The sequence below is a fragment of the Falco cherrug genome, chromosome 1 (genome assembly GCF_023634085.1).
Source record: "Falco cherrug isolate bFalChe1 chromosome 1, bFalChe1.pri, whole genome shotgun sequence".
In the NCBI taxonomy this organism is placed as follows: Eukaryota; Metazoa; Chordata; class Aves; order Falconiformes; family Falconidae; genus Falco; species Falco cherrug.
In genome coordinates, this window is record NC_073697.1 from 101,689,314 (window position 1) to 101,713,946 (window position 24,633).

Consider the following 24,633-nt stretch of genomic DNA (forward strand, 5'->3'; position numbering starts at 1 on the left):
AAAACACTCAAGACTAGACAGTTTCTCTCTCACAGTCACAAATCCATTCTAACAATCACACAGCAACAAAGGAAATACCCACAATGAAACAGGCTGATCATACCTCCTGGGTTGTAGTCCCTTCTAAAATCTTCTTTTTTCTGATGGGGAAGGACGAATCTGTAGTCTATACTGTCATGTACCCAGCCTTTCTCAATGAACAAGCCAGGAACCTCATCTGAAAACAGCCAGTACCTGTAGGAAACACACATGTTAACACGTACCTGTCTCCTCTTCTGCCTAGTTACATACTCCCACTTTTATTTGCATAGAGCAGAGAAGCATCTGTGTGCTTGACTCAAAAACCTGAAAGTATGTATATCTTTATATTAGCAGTTGAGAAATAGGAAAAGCTTTTACTAGAATCCATTCTAAGAGCATTCCTGTGCAACAAACATGAAAAAAAATTAGGTTCTTGAGCACTGGATGCAAGAACTTGAAGCTCCACTGGCTAGTGGATTCTGACCTCCACAAGAAGGCCTCAAAAAGCCAGCCATGTAAACCCAGTGAAGGCCATCACACTCTACCTACACAAGCTTCTCCTCCGCTTTCCTCTACAGTTCAATACACAGGGAGTCCTCAGCACTCTCCACATCAATCACTTTTTGGGGGCTGCTGTCTGAATAAAGCTCCACCCAGAGGAAAGAGCTGGCAGCCCAGGATCATTTCCTTTCCCACCTGTTATGATTACGATCAGTGCCAACTGGGGTCCTGCGCATCACCAGCTTCGCTTTGGCAATTCCATCCTGGAAAGTTTTCTCAGCTGCAGCTTTATGCTTCCGGATTCTTTCTTCCTCTGCTTCTTTCTCCATCTTCACTGTCAGAATTAGCACAGAGAAGTATTACCTTTCTTTTATTGAACCCAGGCATTAATACTCTCTTATTTCACTACACAGTGGAGTTAAAAGTGTTAACCAAAGTCACCAAAACCTTTTTTTCTTTTTTTTTTTAGCACAGCCACCCACCTTTCAGCTTGCTTTCCACCCACCATTCTTGAAAAAAAACCTCGAAAATTATTAAGTCGTCAAGGATGAACTGCACTGAGGAAAGAGTAAAGTCTGGATAAAAATTGTCTGGAGAAATTAGTCCTCATTACTATTTTTCATTTTAGATAACAAAGTGGCATCCATTGCTGTGCAATTCCATATAACAACAGGGTCAAAGATTTAGATCTTTGCACAATATATGACAAGGACTTCTGTTCTGGCTTTCCAAGTGTTGGGAGCCGTCCAGCTGTGACGGCACTGAGGTCAGCTAATGGACACCAATATTTCCATAACTGCAGGTAAGGGGAATGCTCCCCCACAACGTTACCTACCGAAAAAACAGACTGGCACAATGGAGGCCTCTTTCAGGCACAACTGTTTCACAACAGTGACCCAGGCACATACCCTAACACCTCACAGGTGATCCCCCTTCTCTACTCCACTCTGGTGAGGGTGCAGTGCTGTGTCCAGTGCTGGGCTGCCCCTTTCCAGAGAGACTGGGAACTGCTCGGAAAGAGCCCAGCAGAGGCTACAAAGATGGTGAGGGGACTGGAGCATCTCCCTCACGAGGAAAGGCCGGGAGAGCTGGGCCTATTCAGCCTGGAGAACAGCAGACTGAGGAGGTCTTATCAATGTCCACAAACAGCTTAAGGGCAAGTGTCAGGAGGACGGGGCCAGGCTCTTTCCAGCAGTGTCCAGCAACAGGGCAAGGGGCAACGGGCACAAACTGCAACACGAGAAGTTCCATCTGAACGTGAGGAAGAGCTTCTTCACCTTGAGGGTGACAGAGCCCTGACACAGGCTGCCCAGAGAGGCTGTGGGGTCTCCTTCCCTGGAGACAGTCACAACCTGCCTGGACATGACTCCGTGCGACCTGCTCTAGGAGAACCTGCTGTAGCAGGGCTTGGACTAGCTCATCTCCAGCAGCCCCTTCCAACCCCCACCAGTCTGATATGTGCTATGATGTGGAAGAGCATTAAAATAGAAACTTCAAGTTTCCCACTCATGACAGAAGTATTCTGGAGTTTCAGTAGCTCTCAATATCCATAGCTGTTGACAAAAAGGAGGGGAAAGAAAAATACGAAGTGGCTTAAATCCTGGCATCACAGGTTCCTTGGCAAGGGTCTTAAAGAACAGAGCATGTAATTTCACATATCTAGGTAAGAAGCAAGGCAACTTCTGACAGGAGACAACATTTAACATCAACAAGATTTATGCTTCTCATGTCTGTTCAAGAGCCTCTATTTTTGCCCATCTCTGAAGAACAGGTGTACTTTCACCAAGAACCGCCTGAACAAAAAGGAACAAGACCTCATACTGACTCACACTGGCTCTTCAGAGCCTGATCTCAATCTGACAAACACATCACCCCTTCACAACTTCCACAAATGGCTATGGGCAACATTTTTCTGTACCCTGAGAAAACTTGAGGGAAACAATAAAAAGCATGAAGAAATGAAGACTTAACTTTGCATCACAAAGGTAGGTTTGAAACAGATGGAATGAGACCATACGGAAGGGGTGAGGTGGAGTGGGGCAGGCAAAAGCGAGCATATAGTGGTCATAGGCTGGCTGCTGTCCCAGGGAGAAAGCTAACATCTTGCTAGGACTTGCCAGGGCTACTACCTACTCTTTCTCTTGCAACTACTTTCTGTATCAAGATAGGTTTGATAACAGTTGCTTAGTAAATACTCGGTAAGTCTCTGAAGTCCTGCCAATGTAATCAATCCTCACTGATTAGAGGAGACATGCTGAAGAACATACTCCTTGTGTTTGTTACACCAACACACTATATCAGCTTTTGTATAATGTACCAACTTACAGTAATTGCAGCATGGCAAAATTGTTCTGTTGAAGCCATACCTGCCAGATACAAGCAGCTACACAATCCCTACCTTACAACCTGTCCTTATGTCAAAACACCGAAATCCAAACAAGTAGCAACAGCCAGTCTCACAGTACCAAATGCCTCATGTCACCCAAATCTGACTCTTGCAAACCACAACAGCAGATGTGTACTACTGGAGGTATGCTCCTCACCTTCCACTAGGAGACAGAGGTAATATGATTCCCCCCGAATTTCTCTCCTTGACACCTTCTCAAGACTTGCTGCCATCACCTCATGGTATCACCACAAGGTACACTTCCCTCCTACTCAGCACCCTCCCCTCAAGAGCCAAGACTCCAACCAAACCAAGCCAAACTGGCAGTAAACTTCAATGCTTACAACATGGAATACCATGGGCACTCATGAGACAGGTATTTTTTCTGTCCAACTGTAAACACCAGATTAATTGCCAGAATAAGGAATAGGCAAGGAAAGAACAAAAACTGAAATTTACTCATATGCCAAAAATGTTCAAACAGGGAACAAAGACACCGAACTGAAGGGTTCCTTCCTGCATGCCATCTTCCGTTGCAATGGCAAGCTAGTCTCACTCTCCTCTCTAGCGGGCTCTGTTAGCTGTATAAGCTTCCAGCTCTCCATTCTTCTCCAGCACACTGGGGGCTATTGCTTCATGGCGCGATGAGGCAAAGAACAATTAGTAAGTGCTGCAGTAACATGGAAATGGAAGTAGCCAGACTCCTACAACTATGAAAATACAGATATTAATCATGTTACCTCAACAGGAAGTTCAGCATTGACTGCTTTTGAAGCCAAGAAAGAAGAAGAACAACAAAATATTATGCTTTCTTACACTGGCCTCTTTTTTGAGCTGAGACTAGTTTGGTAGCACTGGCTGCAATTTTGATAGGCTTAACTTGAAAGAGGTTAGTTCTCCCAGTGTTACAGATGTTTCTAGAGTGGTGAAAAAAACCTGTGACTGTGAGATACATATCTCTATATATGTAAAGTAGTAGTTGCTGACAGAACACCTACTGTGCAGTGGTTCAATATTCATATATATATACACATTAAAATCACTGCACAATAGGTGTTCTGTCAGCAACTACTCTCTTACTTCCTCCAGAGATATCAACATTACAAAAAGCAAATGCAACTGAAGTGGCATGAAAGCCAGCATGCCGAAAAAGCTGGTGTGATGGCAGGAGCACACTGGTGCAGTTCTCATTGTGGCTATCCAGAACTATTTTTCCACTGCCTGAGACCACACCAGCCCCTGAGTCTGAAGTCCTGAACAGATTAGCCCTGAGCTGCCAACCCTGCAGCCCTAACTACTGCACTATCAACATTAACCCGGATCTTTGATAATCTGAGGGTACCTTCATGCCTGGTAGCAATCGCTTAACAGGTAAAAGAAGCCCTGGATGCCTGAAATGTTGGTGTTCGTTATGTTGAAAGGAAGCAATAGGAATTCAAACCCTTAATGAAAGGCTTTATTCTTCCTTCCCTGCCAGAGACCTAGTTTTTCTTGTGGAGTCCAAAAGAATGAATTAAACTTTCTCAGCATGCAAGCAAGTAAGGGTTCTTACCTCCATCAATGTAATATTGCTTTTCTTCATATGTAACTACCACAAACTATCAAGTGAGAACAACAAGAAGTATCCCAAGGAATAGTGTCCAAACTGTAATTTTGCACTAAAATCTTACCATGAACTTGAACACTACAAGAATTGGGGCTAACACGCCATGCAGCTGTAGCACATTAGATATTTGGTATTTTGTTATTCTGAAGAATTAGGACAGCACTCCAGATCTTCAGCAGTTTATTGGTACTTCTGAGACTCACAGTTCTTAACAGAAGATCTGAAAAATCTATTTACTTTCAACATGAGGCATGGTTGTACCCAATCTACTTCATTAGGAGCCCCAGGGTATCCCACATGATCTACCTATTCTTGGTCTCTTTGAACACACACTTCCAGATCCGAGCCAAGGTGTGTAAGCCAGGCTCCTTGCAGGATGCTTGTCCCTCAACTGTTTCAGCAGGTAAGTAACAACCTAGATGAGCTATCCTGCCTGCTTCCATCTGCCCAGTACCCACATTTACAAGGAAAAAAAAAAAAATCCCTGAAGTGTAATTCCAAAGTATTTTTCCTTTTTTATTCCATACTCCTTAGCAAAAAGCACTACTTACACAGAGGCATACAAAGTTTGATATTGAAACTCATTATTTATAAGAGGTTTGAGTGGACACTAACTAATTCTTTAAAGTGAGAAAATGTAAACTGAAATTTATTGCCCAAGTCCTTATCTGAAAAAAGGGCTGCTAGCATTGCTGGCCTTGCTGCCATGCATTGGCAGGTCAGCAGCAGCTGTAGGAACTAGCTTTTAGGCAGGAAATATCTGTGTACGTAACAGCCAGAAGATGTTCGGGCATAGTCAAGTTGGTTTTTTTTGTTTTGTGTCCCCAAAACTTATTTTTTGTTCTCCAACCTTCCTGGGCATGGCAGAGTTAGAAAGGTACTCAACAAAAAGATGCCAACAGATAAAAATCTAGAAGCAGTTACTGCTTTTTCTTAGCATTTCAGATTTTCAGCTGCCACAGGAACCACAGCAGCTGAATTAAACTTCTCCAGTAAGTAAATCCCACGTCATGCTTTGAAAATAAGCTGTCAGATTTGCCATTAAGTTATTCCTCTCCACAACACACACACACTACTCTTCTGGTATTGTTCTCACCTCTCATTTGTATTTCTTGTTGCTCCCTCTCTTTCTTGGCTTGGATGGCATGAAGGCGCCTGCTCTTCACAGCACTGATCATATCATCAGCTTCTATTTCTAGCCGGTGCTCTATTTTCATCATATCATTTTTTTTCTTTTCATTTCTTGCCATCAAATTCTCGTCTTTCCCATTCTCCTTGTTCTTGGCCACCATTTCTTTTCGTTTCTGTTTTTCTGCTCTTTTCTTGTCATTTTCTTCCTTCAAGATAGCCAGGCGCTCCTTCCACAGCTCAGCTGATGTCTGCTGCTTGGCCTCCACATGGTCCTGCACCGAGTACGTCATTAGAATCCGGTGGCACAGTGCTCCAAGTATCCGCAATTTCTCTTCAGGAGTCAACTCAAAGAACTCTGATGTCTCCAGTTTCTCCAGAAACTCATCCTGTACTTCATTATCCTCAAAAGTTGCTGAATCCTTGCTTTCATCTACATTATCTGAGACCTCACTTTCCTCTTGCACATCTGACTTGCGTAGGCACAGGCGAACCAACTCAGAAGCAGAATGCAAAGTAAGTGGTATTTCAGAAAGCTTCATGCCCAGCTCAGCGTAATCTTCAGCAATTTCATCCTGCAGCAGGGTCTGCAAAAGAATGACCAGTACTCGGTTCAAATAAAGGAAGCCTCCCTTTTCTGCACAAAGCGCTTCCATCAGGGAAACTGCTGTAATGGGATACTGAGCATCTGGCATCAATAACCCTGAGTAACAGCTCAGGAACTCCACCACCATGGCAACGTCCCCAAAGAGCGTATTAGGAAGTCCTTCTGGAGTATCAACCAGTTTAAAAGTAGGCAAGGTCTTCCCTTTAAGATCTTGGTCCTCATATCTTTTCTGCTTTTCCATTTTTTCCTTCATCTCCTTCTCCTTCCGCTCCTTGGCTCTTTCCTTCAGTTTCTCTTTCAGCTTCTCCCTTTTCTTCTTCATGTACTCCTTTCGCTGCTCCTCTGTCATGGTGGCCCATTTCTTCCTGTGCTCTAGAAGCTCATAACGTTTCTGTACTAACCCTCGCAAATCCTCAGGGAGACGGGCACGATCCTCATTTGAGAGTAACCTAGCTGTTTTGGAGATGATGCAAGAAAGAGCACTTTTTTTGTCTTCCCGGTCTTTATTTTCTTTGTAATAGGCAATGAGATGGAGTGCTGCAGGAGGAAGATGCTTCTGGGGTTTGCTGGAAGACCTAGGGGTGCCTCCAGAATTCCTGGAAGCCCTGGACACCTTAGCAGTACCTTTAGCCATGTCCAGTAGCGTCATTTGTTTCATTTTCATCTTAGGGGTCTTCAAGCCTTTCCTAGGAGACTTTGATTTCCCTGATGACTTCTGCCCATTCAGAACCCTTTTGCCTCTTTGCTTTTTGTCCAAGGATTTGTTGCTGCCCTTTCCCAGTTGGCTCCTCTTTGGAATGTGAAAGTTAGAACCAAGTTTAGCAGGTGACACAATTTTCATCACTTCTTCCAGCTCCTCTTTAGGACATTTTGAATTCTTAGAGTTTTTCACCTTCAGTGGCGAGCCAACAATAGATTTCTCCAAATGCACATGGCACCACAGAGTAGGGCTCAGTTGCTGGCCCAGGGATGATCCATCAGCTTTGGATTTCTTAGAAGGCTTTCTATCAGGTGATCGAGAGCTCTTCCTCTTGGTTGCAGGGTTGAGAGTCATGTACTGAAATTAAAGAAAGAATGCTTTTATGTTAATATTTAAAGGTAAAAGTTATTAGATCCTTTTCTGTCAATTATTTTTGCCTGGTTTTGATGTATTTTTCCAATGAACAAGGACTACTCAATATGTTAAGGGTAACAGGCTCCTGCAACAGCTTCCAATATTCTGCACTGTAGTCACTACATTGGTTATGAGGTCATTAGCTCATTCCTGAAAGTTCACATTTAACTTTATAAAATTAAACACCACAAAGAATTTTAAAAGTTTCCAACTACATTACACAAAACCACTTTGCTTCTACTTCATATGTTGTGGGGAGGGGGTTTACCTGGAAAGTACTGACATTAATTTCAACTATTCCTCTGCCTACAGATTTCTTAGTGAATCAGGTAGGTTTCAGTCCTGGACCCCACCCACCTCACCACCCAGAAGAAAACTGAAGGAGCACAGAGAGATGGGTGACAGGAGTTCAGAGTCTGACTTCTGAACTGCCTGAAAGCATCTAGAATGAAGGCGAGACAGGAGTCAGTTCTGAACTAGTGTGACTGAGTATCTGACTGTTTTTAAGCTACTGAAATAAGCCGACAGCACACTTTTAGCACAGGACAGCTTAACCCAGAGCCAAAGAGAATTATTTCAGGACTATCTCAGCATCCCAAATTCAGTGTCAGGATGTACCCAGAATAGTAATGTATTTCAAAAAGTAAAAAATAAAATGCAAGGATATAAACTTTAGGTTATGGGTAAAATCACCAGAAATCAGGGGGTGAAAATTTCAGATTCCTTAGCAATAAAAAACTGCACAGTGGTAAGCACAGCAAAAGATGCAAGCAGAACAGACATACACAAATGTCATCAAGTTAAGACTGCCATAGGAAAATGCAGATCTTCTGGCCCATGGACATTCCCTCTTGAACATTTTAGTTTAAAGAGGCTTCACTAGTAAAAACAGAAGTTTTTACTGAAGATTGCACAATCACCAATCCAGTACCTACATAACTTCATTTCAAAAAAATTCTGTGTTGAAATCTTTGCTGAAGAGAATTACCTAAGCAAAAAGCATCCAGCATTGATATGAATCATAATAATTACAAATTCACAAATGTTAGATCTACAATTTATATTGTATAATCCAACTTATACAAAGTTATTTTGCCAGAACACTAATTCTGAATTAATAAATTATCTGGCCACATATCAAAATTTAAAACATCAACATAAAGTTTAATCACTGTGCCAAGTGGGAAACAGACTACAGAAAGTGTTACCCCAAACTCAAAGCTAAGCACTTCTGAGAGTCAAACCAAAGATGTTAGTTGTGCATTTTTCTTATACTAAGGGCATACATCCATCAGTATGCTGAATAAAAGAACGGTATACACCACCAGCAAATACTTTAATTTCTGTCAAGGCAGTGGCCCTAAACATTACAACAAGGGTGAACACAGCTCAAGTATGAAGAATTTATTTTTCCCTTTAAGCAAATTTACAAGCATCCAGAAGAGTCCATAGAAGCCTGCTAGAAAAGTGTTCTCCTCCTGATGAGGAAAAAGAGATAGAGCTAACATATATCTTCTAGTTTTAGAAGAACACTTGGCAAAGACCAAGTCCATGAAAAAAAGTGAGTTTTGGTAAGTGAACAAAATAGTGCTTTCTACGCAAAGATGGATTTTGAGACAGCAGATTTCATGATATGGCATTTACTCAGTTGACAGTATATTTGGCTGGTCATTACAAAGGGCTGGGTGGGAAAAAAAACCCAAACACAACATCCCTGTGACTTGGAGTATTTCGTACAAAATTTGTGTTATCTGCCATCACTCAATCCAATGCCATAAAAGAACCAATCATCATGAAGTCAAATACACTCAGCTCTTGCATTGTAACCATGAAAAGGGCCCAATAACTGACATTACCAGGTAAGGACCATAGCTCTGCCATTTGTCTGACACCAGGAAACCACATCTTTACTTGTAGACAAGTAATACAAGCTAGTGGGGGTGGGGGGAGGGGGAAATCAAGAAAAGGCAGTTACACCTCACATTTTCAAAGCAGACCACTGTTTCAGACATTCAAGCTATGTCACCTCTCAAAGGGTCAATCTTCAAAAGAGTGGGCCTTCCTGTTCTGCATCGATGTTGATGTAAGCTTGGGTGCACCAAAACCTAACTGGCACACCGAAGCCTCTGCCAAGACTTGTTTAGGGGGGGGGGAGGGAACGGATGGGAATGCAAAGAGGCACTTACAGGAACTCTTACCTTATGTGGGTCAAGCAAGAAGTCACTAAATTTACTGGGGAGAGAGTATTTCTTCACTAACTCATCCTCCACTACCCATGGGGCATTCTCACATGTGCCAGCCCGTAGTGCATTGTGACGGATGAAGTATCTCAGGATCTCTTTGTTGGGAGGACGCTCTGTACGGGCTAAGCTATCTGCTGGTACGTTGCTGATGATCTTGGAGATAACAAACAGACTGTTAATACTTAACTTCTAACCACATTATAAATACATATCATATGGCTAAAAGTAGCAAGAATCATTGTACTGCTTCACATCCACAAACTCTTCTTTTCCAAAGCTCTGTTGTGAAGACTCAGAACAAACGAAACAGAACTTGCAGAACTGAGGCGCACAGAGATCAGTAGGAGATTCAGTTAGCCAGAAAAGTAAAACACATTATGTTGCAGATTTCTTGCCAAAGCCATTGCTTTACCTCTGACCTTCCTCCAGCTTGTACTTGCTACTAATTTAAAAGCTTTTACATATTGATGTTTATTTTGTTTTGATTTTTTTTCCTTGAGACCAGAGGAGTAACTCTACAAGCAGTACTCATTAAATTGAGGTCAGCACCGCCTCCCTTGTCAAATTAGAAAACAGATGACAAAAAGCATGCAGTGGTACTGCAGCTACACAGAGCCTCCTGAAGCACAGCTACCTATGACTCTCAGAAGCTCAGTTAGAAAAACAGCAACTTCCACTCATGATTTAACTAGCCTACCTCTGACCAAGTCTCATTAACTGCCTGACCAGAGATTAGCTAGTAACAGCAACCGCTTTAAAGCTACTGCAGCACTGTAACTCAGCATGTGGTACCAGGGAACCGTCAGGTGTTCCCACACACAAAACCCAATTATACACAGAAACCACCAGCCCAGTCAGCCTCACCGTCAGCTACAGCCACCCTGCTTCCAGTACTATGACTCCAGCAGGAAGTACCACATTGTGCTGTATAGACACACCAATAGCAATCATTTAATTAAACTTGCATATTTCTGTTCTAATAAAAAGGATTCAAGCAAAAAAATTACCTTATCTTCATTTTTCAGCTTGACATCATATTTGTGTGGCAGGAATTTAGGCGGAACCCACTTCCTTTCTTCCTTCTTCAAAGATGTGGGAAGCTTCCGAGGAGACCTACGTGCTCGATCGTCTGATAAAGCAAAGTAAGACATTAAGTGCCTTAGTATTAGAGTCCAAAAAATAATATTTAAAGAATCCAGACTATCACTGGACTGGAAACCTCACCCCTTGCCATCTCTATAGTGTTTGGTTAAACTAGAACATCATGAAAAAATCCCCGATCAGGTTTTACAAATATCCTGAAGATGCAGGCTGGGAACAGAGTCCCTACACTGTTCTGAAGTAAGAGGTAACACTTATCTTCAAGGAGTATAAAGGACCACTTGCAGTATTTAAACCCATCTCTTTACAGATAGTAAGCTGCACTACCTATGCAAAGGGAGAAAATGTCTATAAAATTTGTGCAAGGGAGACAGTAACCTGCTTAGGGTGCTTCTGCCGAGAGCCCTAGCTGTTTCTGCCATGCCATACTTGAAATAATTCTACTGCAGAAATTACGGACTCTAAATTAAAGTAACTTTTAAGATCATTTAACTTTGGTGGTCATTAAGCATTTTACAGTTATGAGCCCTACGTGTATGGGCTGGTTTAGCTGGAGATTTTAAGCATACTTATACAACCAGTCTTTTTATTCTCAAGAGAGATGTAACTGAAGGAGTAGAAAGGCATCATATCTTCTTGCCAGCTGGTGTTGAGACTGTTATTTCTAGATTAACATTTGCGAACTGAGTAATTTAAGACAAAATCCAGGCTTACTGAAGAGATTCCCCAAATGTTTTTGTTTGTGGCTATGACTCAAAGAAAACACTAAAGTAAGATAATTATTCTCACCTATCATGCTAAGTACAGGCAGAATACAAGTAGATCCTAGACCTAAGTCAGACTTTAAAATATATAGATATTTTTTTAAATTATCATATTGTAATCCCTATAGCATTTAAACTTCAGCAGCATTACAGCTTACATGGTAGAAAACCAAGTTCTGCCCCACACCTCCCCAGCCTTCCAAAATCAGCCACCTAGGGAGCAGATCACAGATGCTACAAGCTCACTGTACCGTATTTCTAAGTGAGCAGCTACTGACCACATTTCAGACAATGCAATGTAGAATCCTCTGCTCCAAGCATCACACATTATAGAAGTTTTTCTTCAAAATAAAACCCCCTGAATTTTTTAACAATGATAGCACGCATGAAAGGAGACAAACTCTCATTGCAAGTCAGGCCGAGACATAACTTTTGCCAGCTTTGGTTCCACATTTGTATTAAAAAAATCTTGGTAAGTTCACAAATACTGAACTACACTTTTCTGCTCAACAGCACAACTGAAGTCACATACAAGACATTTCAAGCTCTGTAAAAGATCTGCCTCAATGTCCTTCAAGCAGCTGAATGTTGTCTTTTCTGGATCTACATACAAACACAGCAAGTTTGTATGTAAAAAATAACAATGTGTTGCTTACTCCCAGCTCTGACTTTAAAGGACTCTGTTACACTGCTGCCTCTGCAACAAGCCTGTAACCACTCCCCTTTGCGATTTACTTTCTAGATTCTAGAAATAGGGATGACTACATTGAATTTTATCAAACAGCACCTGGATACCTGGGGGCAGGGAAAGAAACTATACATTCCTTCCTAAAGTTATTTTACAAAAAGCATGCTTCTTGGTTGTTGCATTGCACTGTAATAAAACTTACATTCACTACGCTACTGGAACCTCATAAAGCAGCTGTGCTGTTGTTGTCTCCTCCTATTCACCACTTACTGTGGATTTTCCAAAACAGTATTAGTTCCAAGTATGGCTCAAGCTGTAGAACCTACCTGCAGCAGTTCACCACCCATTTGCAGGAAAAACTAGCCCTTCCTCACCTCTGCAGATTTCCCAGAGTTCGCTCCCTAAGCAACTAAGAATACAAGGGCACTTCAGACTGCAAATACGATGCAACAAAACTGGGTACAAAGCCTTATTTTTAGCTTTTGAAGCACAGCAGACTCCTAACCAGAGAGGCCAAAGCTCACTCTCTGCCCCTTCTTTCCTCCAACGAAATCAGCAAGTTTTGACATAAGTATTAGTAAAAATGCAAAGGTTAACTCTGCCCCCTCGTGTGTGCAGAAAGGTACAGCTCTTACGTCACACACTGCTCTGCAAAGCCCCTGACTGTTTCTAAACGCTCACTCTTGCATAGTGACCTCAACCCACATTACCAGTGGTCAAGTATGCAAATTATTAGAAAGGAAAAAGTCAAAGTAAGTGTTGCCGAGTACCTCCAGATACTCTACAGTCTCCTGCACGTGCAATTCAGGGCCTGAACTTATTAAATGAAAGCAAGCCTTCACTAATGCTGTGGTATGCTGCATCAACACAACAAATTTTAATGGACTCTGGAATATAGATTCACTAATGAGTTTACTATAAAGCTATGTTCTATTATAACTTGGAATATAAAAGCATTAGCAATAACATCTTTTTAATAAATACACATGTACAAGGAAAAAGAGTAACTGAGTAACTGCTTATTGCTTTTACTGATTACGTTACGACTGCTAGCATCTTTGATTGAAAGTGTTGAGTTTCATCTTCTACAGAAAGGGTAAGACAGTCCTAGTTTACAGAGGCAACTGAACACAGGCCAGGTAACCAGCTGAGTCAGACACTGGAAAAGGTGCAGGAATCCCCAGTCCTGCAGTATCTTCCAATCTCAGAGTGCTATACCCACAATGTCAGTAAGAGCGCAGCTGAACACAGCTGGTTAGAATACTGCACACCAATAAATTAAATATTATGGTAGATTTTATAAATACCCAAGCCCAAAAATGCTACTGTAAATTTGGTAAATGAACATTTTTAAAGTAAAAGGTACTTCCCATGCCCTTTATGAGGTAGTTTGAGAGGACTACCATTGATTAACAAAACAAATTAAGAAACCCACTAAAAACCAACCAGACAAAAAAGGCATCATACATTAGTTCCTCTCAAGTCTCCAAGCACTGCTACTGTTTCAAAGGGTGAGTATAAAGCCAGATTGTTTCTACAACACTTTTTTCCTTCCTGGTTATACACAGCACTACCTTGAAATCAAAACGGCTCATAACTTTTCCCAGTGCCAATCAGAAACAGCTGACAACTACTAAGCTTGGGGCTAGCCGGGACTAGAGCTTGGTAAGACTTGTTTTCCTCTCCTGACTTCGCTAATCACTTGCTGGGCTGTTTTCTGATTTTCCTCTTCCCCATGTTAGAGGAGGTTATATATACACCTTCCCCAGATGTCAGAGCGGCTATTTACAAATGTGATCAATGATTACATTTATGTGCCTTTAAAATTAAGCTACCCAGATTAGAGCTATGCTGTGGGGTTGGGGTTTTTTTTGTTTGCTTGAAAACACTTTTTGCAATATCTTGCAAAGACTCCTCTAATTCCATTTTTAAGAAGTTACACAGGACACTAAACCAATTTTTTTTTTTCTTTTCTCTCTTTTAACAGTACCTTCTCAGTCAAGAAAAGCCCTGGACATCCACTGTTTAGTTCTGCAGCAAGGGAGAACAGATATGAAAGAGGGAACAATGTTTCAAAGCATACTTTATTTTGAACCCTTAGAAAAAAATTTGTATGTATTTTTCTGCACTAATTTTGTCTTGGCACTTGAAAATTGGAAAGGGGATAAACCAAAATTAAAAAAAAACCAAACACCTTAGTTTTTATGTCAGCTGGGCATATGAAAGAATTAAGAGCTTGTCTCTAACTGCAGAGCAACAGGATTTAGAACCAGAGATATTTGTTCTGAGGATGAATGCCACATTAGAACTTTATGATTCTGCATGAGGCTTTGCTGTTCCCCCCTCCTCTTTTTTTTCTAAATATACTTGTTATACCTTTTGAAGCTTATAAGTTTCATGCATAGCTTTTGGTATTACACCTTAGAACAGGGGTCCTCAAACTTTTTGAACAGGAGGTCAGCGCCCGGATGAAGTGGCAGGCAGTCATCTGCGGCTGCTTGGTTTCCCCCCCAACCCCTGGCAGGGGGTTCTGTAAATAAGGGGGCCCGGATTGAGGACCCTGGAGGGCTGTATCCGGCCCACTGGCCGTAGTTTGAGGACCCCTGTCTTAGAATGACAGCAGGTTTTCTGCTTTAAACCAGGCAAGAATAGTTGAATGCCAACAGCACTGATGCCAGAGCTGCACCACTAACAATGACCATTTCAGAATTTTTGCTACGTAACGCTGTTTAAACAACACATACAATACTGACAGCCCAGGCCCAAGACATACGTAGGTTCAAACACTCACTTCCAGGTGCTACCTACTGGCATGCTGTCCTACTACTTACTTATACATTCCCTCCTGTTTTCATCCTCCTTCAGGATAGCTTCCTTCTGATTGTCCTGGGCTGCCTGGCCGGAGTTCTCCTTGTCACTCGATGGGGAATCACAGGCTCCATCAGATTTCTTTTCTGATGCCTCTTCATCAACTTTCTCCAGGGGATGTATTTTCACAACTTTCACAGGCAACACTTTCTCCTTACCAACCTGCATGGAAGTATCAATGAAAACTGAACCCAAGCAAGTGATGTGAACTAATGAGCTTTAACACTAAGAGGAAGGAAAACAAAGCAGCTGATGACCTACTAACCACAATGTGGCAAAACACTTAATTGACATCCTCCTTCAGAGAGGCTCATGATCCCTCTCTCATGAAACAGTTACACGATTTCTTTCTACTACTCCTACCTAGAAGTTCTATGCAAATTGCTAAGGAAGAGAGAACTGCCAGTCCACAAATTTTTCCAGCGTTTAATAATGCTGCTTTCTTAGACTAAGGGAAGAATGTGCATGCAAGGTGCAAGCATGCTCTCTCAGCAGCCCCAGCTGAGAGAGTATGTCCTAAACAGATTGCTAACAGAGGACATTTAAAAATTTTCCATTATTTTTAATAAGTTTAGGTTTTCTTCATTATTCCCAGTTCTGCATAGAATTTTCTCATTATTAGAGCATTGTTAGAGATTTGTAAGCAGTTGACTTCAAGCTACATTAGTTTAAGACTACTTTCCCCTGGGAAAACCTTAGGTGAAAAGATTACGAGAGATAATTTTTAACTTATTTTAACTAAATATGTATTTTTATATATTTAAATATATACATAGACCACGACACATTTAAGCAGTAAAACAAGTATCTCTACTTCCCCATGCACAAACAGATCAGTAATTTTTCTGTTGCTATCGGTATGGGTCATCCATGTGCCTCTGCTTACAGAACCATTTTGCATTCAAAAGCAAGTGCTGTCACTGAGATTCTAAAGAAAATAAATTCTCACCATCTTGCTGATAATGTAAGTGGCTAATCTATTCTTCCCATCTCCTACCTTTACATACCCAAAATTAACTCTGTGCAAAAGCACAGGATAAAATGGAAAACAGATCCTTACCTCAAAGTCACACTCTTCTCCCACTGCAAATTTGGTCATGATCTCCAGCCAAGCTGCATCCACCAACTTTTCCAAAGATACAGTGTTGTGGTGGACTATTTCCAGTACCAGTTTCTCATACCAGATGGGGAACTCCTCCTTCAAGCTGAACAAGCATGTAAGAAGTTTTCAATATTCAGGGAATAAAAGCCAAAATGCAAAGTAGCCTCCCATTTCACAATTCTGGGAACATTTAACAGCCAGAACAATGTTTGAGGCAGATGCCACATTAGCATGCAAACATCCAAGGGCTTTTTGCTGCCCATCCCCCCAACTTCCCCCCCCCCCCCCCAAGTGTTAATTGGCATGACAATATAAATTGTACTTGTCCTTCCCAGAAGGAACACTATAAAGCATTCTGGAAGAGCAGCACTTATGGTGACCCCTTTCTTGCTGGTTATTACTGCCTCTCTATTAGATGTTAAATATATACCAAGACCATGCCATTATTCTGGGGCTTGTTACTTCAAGATTTGTGCTTCCAACAATAACACTACGCTGATGAACATTTAGCATTTCTTTCTCCCCAAACAGACTGCTAACACAGTAAAGAAGACAGCAGCAGGTTTGCACAATCAAATTATCTTTCTAGACCAAAATATTTTGTATGTTTCACCATATCATGATCTTCAAACTTTTTCATTCAAGGAAGAGAAAGGACTGTTACAAATTTACCTGACCAGTTTCCTAAAAGATCAGGTCAGTTAGCTGACAGGAGTACTAAGAAATATATTGCACAAAGGTTTCTGACTAAAAAGTAAAGTTCTTTTCCAGTTACTCTAAGGAGGAACAAAATACTCCATTTTTCCAGAACAGCCTGGGAAACTTTTAATCCCATTTCAAAGAAACAAGCCCAAAACCTCATTTCACAGTCTTCCCCCCCCCCCCCCCATTTAGAGAGACTATAGCTAAACTTACTATTGAGAAATCTTGCATTTATATTTCATTTACATTTCTTAATGTTTTCAGAAGCAGTCAACTAACATAACATTTTTAACCAGAAGCAAGTGGCACTAGACCAGTGGTTTTTGAAACAGGATTATCAGTTTATGAAGCTGGCTCTGCACCCTCTGCTCAAACAACAACACTAGAGAAGAAAGATTGAAGACAGTAGTACTTCAGCCTCATAGAAATTAGGACTACTAGCAAATACGTTCATTATTTGTTGCCTTTAAGGATGTGATGAATTTCTCCTTAGGCTAAGGCTATTAAGTCCTGTCAATGAACCAGAAATGTGGATTCTTCATGAAAGAAAGGCAGCAGAAAACTGCACCTCTTAGGCAGTACTGCTGACAATCTCCCCAGTTTAAACCCAGGGAAAAAAAAACCCAGTCACAGAAGTCCAAGTCATCAGTTCACAGAACAGAAACATGCCATTTGTTTGGCATAATTCCCACATTTTGGTAATCACAAAGTTAGTTATATATGCTGGTTGAGCCAAGGACTTGCACCTTTGCAGAAAATTCACTTCTATGGCACGGGTCATGCTGGATCTCAACCAAGGATTCAGGGCCCGTGCCATGTGCCAGAGGGGAGGTCAGGGAAATGGCAGCCCAGAGGAACACTGGTGGTCTGAAAAGAGTAACGACTCTTGCTTGTTTCCCTTTATTCTTTGTTGTTTCAAGTAGAGCAGATCCCCAGAATCTCCCTCCAAAGTGTTGGTGGTTTTTTTTAGTATAACAATCTATTCCAGTGCAGATCTGGAAAAAATAATTACAGCTGTGGACCTGGGTTGATGTGAAACACTTCCAACGGACCCTTTTTACTGTATTTTTACTTTAGCCCCTTCAAGATTTATTTTTTTTCCCCTCTCTGAAAAACTCCCATTATTTAAGGGGCTTTAAAATATGCCAAGTACCATATGCTGAACTATTCTGTTCAAGTAATACCAAGATTCAGCACTAAAGTACATTATTCAACTGCACTAGTGATGGCATCAAATTTGGACTTTGTTTTGAACTCCAGAATCCCCAGATCTACTTAGAGCCAGTAAAAAGCTACTTACCTCGCCTCATAAACTAGCAATCGCATATCATTCCCAAGTCCATTCTTCTGCCCCAATGCCTAAAGACAGACACATAGCAATTTCTTCACTGGTACTCACAGCTCAGCAACTTCCTGCTCCTCCTCCCAAGCCTCTTTGTGCGTCAGCTGGCTGCTTCCTGTGCTTTTGCACGTCCATATTCGTTCGCTGTACCTCTCTAAACGTGCTTCATACTCTCTGTAGAAGTGGCAGCTCAGGAAAACAGGATTTATGCAGTGAAAAGCATAACCACAGTAGCAGAAGACAAATTCAATTAAACCCTTACTAGTGGAGTGCTCAAAGGCTGATGATCACTACAGTACAGTTTGACCCTGTGTCTACCGTGAAGAAGCTGTGTTAAATCCGATCGGTTTTCAGACCAGGATGCACTGGAGCTTTCTGCAGCTTAAGTTCCCATCCTGTCCAGCACGGGCATACAGAAGGTGCCACACCACCATCAGCTGAACTGCACACATGGAATACATACGGCTGAACATTTTGTGGCAGTGCTAAGTTACTTTTCAGCTTTTCCACTCTTGATTCATTGGAAAACAGCACAAAATATCACAGGCACACGCAGGAGACACAGCATGGACTGCCACTAAATGCTCGACAATAACTGTTGGGAAACTACTAGTACTAATGCCTTAGGGTGGTATAAAACATTAGGTGCAAATTACCAATCTACCCAATATCCCTAATCTTTTGAGCAAAAAAACCCCAAAAGCTTTGAAACTGAAATCACTAGAAAGGCCAGTAGCTTTCCTTTGGCTTCCAACAAGAGCAACCTCCTGCATTAGCACAACATGAGGATCTTTCTCACCAGCTGCATCACCTGCTTCCCATATCACAATCAGCCTCAAGGTTAAGTTATTCTGGCCATTAGGATTAACGGGTGCACAGGCAAGTCACGGCAGTACAGACAGCATTATGAATTAGAGCATTAGCTACTCTGTTGTAAGCATCTGGGGCTGTGCTCTACCCATTCTGCCTAGGCAGTAATTAACTGTCAGTGTAAACAGATATAAGCTACTTCATACTTTCTATAGATAAAACACGTACAGGCACAATTACTAGAAAAGCTAGCACAGTGTAAACCCATACCAAATTACCCCACTGCAGCCTGCTTAAGTTGCCATATGCTTATTGATGGTAATTTAAGTGGAGAAATTATGAAAGAGGCAGGAAAAGCATCCTTCCCTTTTCCTGCAGCACACTCTCCAGCAGAAAAGTAGAGAACACAAAGCATACTTGCAACAACTACAACAGCTCAGCCCGCTACAGCACAAGTGCTAATTAGAAGAGTCTCTGTGGGAACAAGTAGATTCTCCACACTCCTGCAAAGGCAGAACCACCAGCCACAGCAAATCGCTCATCATATCCTGCATATGCTTTGTCTTTCAAGACAATTTTAGTGCAATTTTTTTTTTTTTTAATTTCTATTAGGAAGCCAAATTAACACTCCAGCAAAGTTTTCTTGGACATTTCTTCACAGTCCCAAGGTAAAGCGCAACAAGGTACAGAAGCTGCACTGTGGATGTTGATATACAAGTATCTTACAGCCACAGCAACTGCTGCCATGCAAGAACATAAGCCAAGAACAGAGCCATCTCCAGACAAGGCTACCACTAAGGACAGAATTCCCTCTGCCTGGAGCAGGCCTTAAAACCCAAAAAGAGAAATCCTGTGGTTCCCCAGGTTGCCCTGCTTGTGGAGTCTCATGCTCATCAGACTGCTCATCTGCTGCAAAGCCATCACCCAACTAAGTTTTGAGCCCTCTGGCCAATTCTTACCCCTCCTTGAGGTTTCAAAGATGCTTAAGTTTCCACAGAAACAAGTAGTGCTAGAGGGCAGAGGCAGGTGAGGCAGTGGCAAGGAGCAACCACAGCCTGCGGAGGAACTCATCTGCACAGCACCGCTGACCAGACCAGAAGTACTTTTTTAACAAATTTTTGTAGCAATACTGAGCTGGGAGGAATCAAACAAGAAACCTGGAGTCCTCCTTGAATTTACAGCAATTAACCACTTTAATAATGACTAAATTGCAACCATAATACTATGCCTTCCTATGCGTTTCCCACAAAAACAAGAGTTAAAACCAAATTCAGTTCTCACAGACAGGAGCCTAAACATATGAGCAACAGCAGCCTTCAGCTTCATTCAGCAGCCCCAGCTTCACTACCCACTAGGCCTTCCCTCTGCACATCCAGGGACATCACCTACATACAAAGGACTCACAGCTGCCACAACACAAGTGCTAAAGGAAAGACACACTTCTTATAGTTGGACTGTATGTCCTGAACCCTTAAACAAATATTTGAGATATGGCTGGGAAATAAACTATGGTCTACTTCACTCCTACATTTATCAACTTTCTTTTCTCTCTGTGTGTGAGAACCTCCCTTTCCTTCCAGCCAGGACAACACGTAAATGCCCGTCTCCAGTTGAAAAATAATTGAAAGATAAGCTTTCTTCCCAACACCATTTCCCATGCTGACAGGAAGATCCATGAGAATTTTCGCTGATAATTTCCCCCTCCTTGTACACACCTATGAGAACAAGCTTAATCGCACCATATCAGGACACATTTTTCAGATCAACAGCAAACATAAAAGCAGCAGGTATAGCTATTTCCCTGTCCAGCTCCACTCTGCCTCTCAATTGCAATTTAGTTCCGATTACAGCTAGTCAGTTCATCTAACATTGACCCCTAGACACATTCCTTAACCAGTGCTTGAGACTCATGCCTACAGTGCCCACCCTGCCTTTTGTGCTCTGCCACAAGCTCCTAAGCCAGGTTCTGCATTGAAATCCTGGAGCCAGCACAAAGTCAAAATAAAGGAGGATGTTTTTGCAAAGTTTACTATAGCTCAAACTTTCCACTACCCATACGCTATTTGTCCTTTCCACTCAGACTGGAAACTAACCCAAGAAATCTCAGACTGTTCAGCAGGTCTGATTCAGGACTACAAGTGAGGGCTTACTGGTATGCCACAACCAACCCTTCTCTCTACACAGCTAGAGCTGCCATTGCCACAAATTCCCAACACAATAATAAATAACAAACCCTGCATACCAGTTACTTGTGAATAATCCCCAAAAAGCCATGAATAACACACAAATTAAGCAGCTGACTACCCACTGTGTGACAGTTAATACATCACATTTGTTTGCATCACACTGAAGATCACTTAATGCTGAAAGGCAGAATACTAAGTTACAATAAAAGCAAGGGACCCTTCTAAAGAAAAATGTTTAAAAGTAAACAAGCTAACTACTGCACAAGACTACTATTAAGTAGTAATACAAAACCATACAAAACCACTAACTAGAGACAGACAGCAAGCTTTTATATGGGCAGGACAGCAACACAGCTTCCCAAAACCATACACTGATGGTTGCAGGAAAGCTTTGGCTGAAAGAGTCCCCTCCTTGCCAGCCCAGACTGGTCAGTTCTCTGAACCGAGCATCTCTCTTGAGCTGTTAGTGCCGTTTTCCAAACCACAGCCGGCACGGCCCAGCACATGCTGCCACAGTCCCACACACTAACGGAAGAGATTATCTGCTCACCAGGAAACAAATCCAGTGCTTGCTAGACATCAAATGCTCAGTACATGTGCCACAGACCAGGCACAGAGATGACACCAATCAGGCAAAGACCATACCACATGTGAAGCATTTCCCTGACATCTCACACAGAGCAGGTCCTACAGGGCTCCTGCAAGAACGACTCTACCTCCAACTGCCCAGCGATCCACCCATCCCCATACCCACCCAATTAGCAAGGCTCACTCTGAAGCAGACACAAGAAGCCCAAGGCTTTGCCAGGATATGCAACGGGCTCTACACGGCATGGTTTCTCTTAAAAGGTTTTGGGGGGATTTGGCAGACAAAGGAAACCATGTAAAACTACAAAGAAATATCACACCCAAAGAAACACCTGAGCTCTGATGACGTGTCTATCCATCTGTCTACTGCCGCCAGACTTTCATAGTACATGCCCATGGGGCAGACATCTCTCCTCATATACAGTATCCCAATCTCCAGCTGCAAATCCTCACACACACATAAAAGAGAAAAAAAAAAAAAAGACTTAAGAACATTTTCTGTCTTTCAAACACCTCATTTGTAGCTGTGCAGTATAAAAATCTGAATACTCTTTAGGGGAAGAGCTGATCAACAGTTTTTCAAGGTGGAAAAAGAAAAGTTCAGGAGATCATATTCTGCAAGGCCTTGGCATAAACAACATAAAGTACTGCTCTGGGTGAAGACTCCGGTACCTCCTGACACACACCCTCTGTTGGCTGTTCCCACCCACAAAAGCCATTCCTCTGCACTATGCAAGACAAACTGCAGTGACCAAAAAAAACCCAAGTCTTCCTTCAGTAACATCTCCCTTCGACGTACTGACTCATTTGCAATTTTCTGTTCCACTTTTTGCCTAGCTTATACACAGTCAACAAAGCAAGACAGAAACCCAGCATTACTTAGTTTCTCTTTTTAGCTTCATACCATCTTATCTGCCAAGATGAACTTTCTAGAACATGTTAGGCTGAACACCTCCCACAGCACCCCATGAAGTACTTTCTCCAAAAGAAGAGCATCTCTCTAGAACCTCAGTGCTTGCATTGGTTGCCTCTTTCCTTCTGACCCTGCAGCTAAGTCTCCTCTGGGGATGAAAAACCATTCATTTTCTCCCTTAATGTTAATATCATCCAAGTGTCTGCAGAAACATGCCCTCCCATCTACTCAGGGATCCACAAGAACCATACTAACAGACTGGTACTCTCAGAAGCTGTTCCATAACTCCTCTCTGCTGTTCCTAGAAGGCAGATGAACCTTACAGCCACATCCTCTTTTACAAAAGTAGTAACTAGGCTACTCTGCCTTTGATCACCGATTGCTCCTCACAGGAAAGGCAGAACAGGTCTCTGCCTGATCAGATGGATGACTGAGCTACTTTCAGTTTGCACACACCACAACAGCAGGTTTTTGAGTGCCGGATTAAATGCTTTGATTTAAAATACTGTTAAAAAGCAAGTAGCTAGCACTCTACCCAATCTCATTTTATTGGCCTAAATACATCAGCAATGCCTATCTGCACTCAGATAGCATTCGAAGAGGAAGAAGTGCCCACCTAACCATTCCTGAAGCCTTTCAGTGGCTGTTCTTCATGCTGAAGTAACAGGACACTCTCCAATATCGGGGTCCGTGTAAGTTCTGGAGTCCCTTTGTCCTGTGCATCACCTGGATCTCTGAGGTACATTCATCTCCATCTCATACATTCATTTCCATCTCACTTGCAGTCCTTAATTCCCCAGATTTTGATCATTATAACACAGACAACAAACCAGCCTCCCGCAGCAGCAGTTTGCAGGTACAGGCGCAGTCCTGCCCCTCCAGCCCCTGCGGCCGCACACCCCGTGCCTCTGCCCGCCTGGCCTGTCGCTTCCTGCAGCCCCGGGGCTGTCACACGCCGACTCTCGTGGAATCACTTTTTTTTTTTTAAGTGGTTTTCATGCGAAAGCAGCCCAGAACATACACCCAGAACGAAACCCCTGGTTCTCCACAAGAGCCTGCTTCTGTCGCTGTTCTGTCCTCCCGGTGGGAGCCCCCCGTCCCAACGCCCCCCTCCCCGCCGGGCACACCCCGCCAGCGGGCGCCGCACCCCGCAGAACCGGTCCTGCGCTCCCCGGCCGACACCGGCCCGTGCCCGCGGCGCCCGGCAGCCCCGACGGGACCCGCTTCCCCGGCCGCGCTCCCCTCGACCGGAACCGCCTTTTAAACCGCGCCAGGCCCCCGCCAGGCACTAAGCGGCGCCGGGGCCGAGCCCGGCGGCAGCTGAGCCGGGCCCCCCGCCGGAAGCCGGCGCCAGGGCGGCCGAGCGGCCCCGGTCGCCGCGCTTTGTTCCGCCCCGCCGCCCCCCGGGAGGGCCGGGGCTGCTGCAGGGGCCAGTATCGCGGCAGGGCGCTCGGCCCGGGGCCGGCGGCCGCGGCGGGTGACAGCGGCCCCACCAGAGCCCTCCCCTCCGGCGCCCCGTCCCCAGGCCAGGCGGATACTCGCGGGTGCGGAAGGCCTCCTGCGTGTGGGGGATGACGAACCGCTCCCCCGGCTCCCCCGGCGGCAGCGGCTTGGCCAGTGGGAAGGGCTTGCGGCCCAGCAGCGGCGCCATGCCGAGACGAGACGGGTTCCCGGCCGGAGCCGGCAGATCCGCACGACGACCCCGGCGGGGACCCGGGCAGGAGGATTGAAAAATGGCGGGAGATTCCCCTCCCCCTCCCGGGCGGGCGGCGAGCCCAGCCGCGCCGCGCGCACCCCAACCTGCCTCCCGCCCCGCACCGCCCGCCCCCGACGCCCCGGCATCCTACTGGCTGTCGCCGACACTGCCGGCTCCCGATTGGCTATGCCGCCCGCCCATCGCGCCGCCTCGCCCCGCCCGCCGGCGCATCAAGCTGACTTGCACCGCGCGCGAGGTGAAAGGTCA

At 43.5% G+C, this 24,633-nt stretch overlaps 1 protein-coding gene across 4 annotated transcripts in view; it reads right to left on the reverse strand.

Moving 5' to 3' along the window:
- BAZ1B (bromodomain adjacent to zinc finger domain 1B) overlaps positions 1 to 24,472 on the reverse strand; it is a 50,533-nt gene extending 26,061 nt beyond the window's left edge. The window contains exons 1-9 of one of the 4 annotated variants that reach the window (XM_055713187.1): positions 24,209 to 24,471; positions 18,231 to 18,347; positions 16,088 to 16,232; positions 14,991 to 15,189; positions 10,614 to 10,735; positions 9,562 to 9,759; positions 5,611 to 7,306; positions 718 to 856; positions 104 to 234 (exon numbers count right to left, since the gene is read on the reverse strand). In XM_055713187.1, coding sequence (XP_055569162.1) covers positions 104 to 234; positions 718 to 856; positions 5,611 to 7,306; positions 9,562 to 9,759; positions 10,614 to 10,735; positions 14,991 to 15,189; positions 16,088 to 16,232; positions 18,231 to 18,347; positions 24,209 to 24,321 — 2,860 coding nt within the window. In that variant the 5' untranslated portion in view covers positions 24,322 to 24,471. Of the gene's footprint in view, positions 1 to 103; positions 235 to 717; positions 857 to 5,610; positions 7,307 to 9,561; positions 9,760 to 10,613; positions 10,736 to 14,990; positions 15,190 to 16,087; positions 16,233 to 18,131; positions 18,173 to 18,230; positions 18,348 to 24,208 lie in introns of those variants that run through there. The other 3 variants (XM_055713196.1, XM_055713211.1, XM_055713200.1) reach the window with 3 other exon arrangements.
- Positions 24,473 to 24,633: the final 161 nt, after the last annotated feature.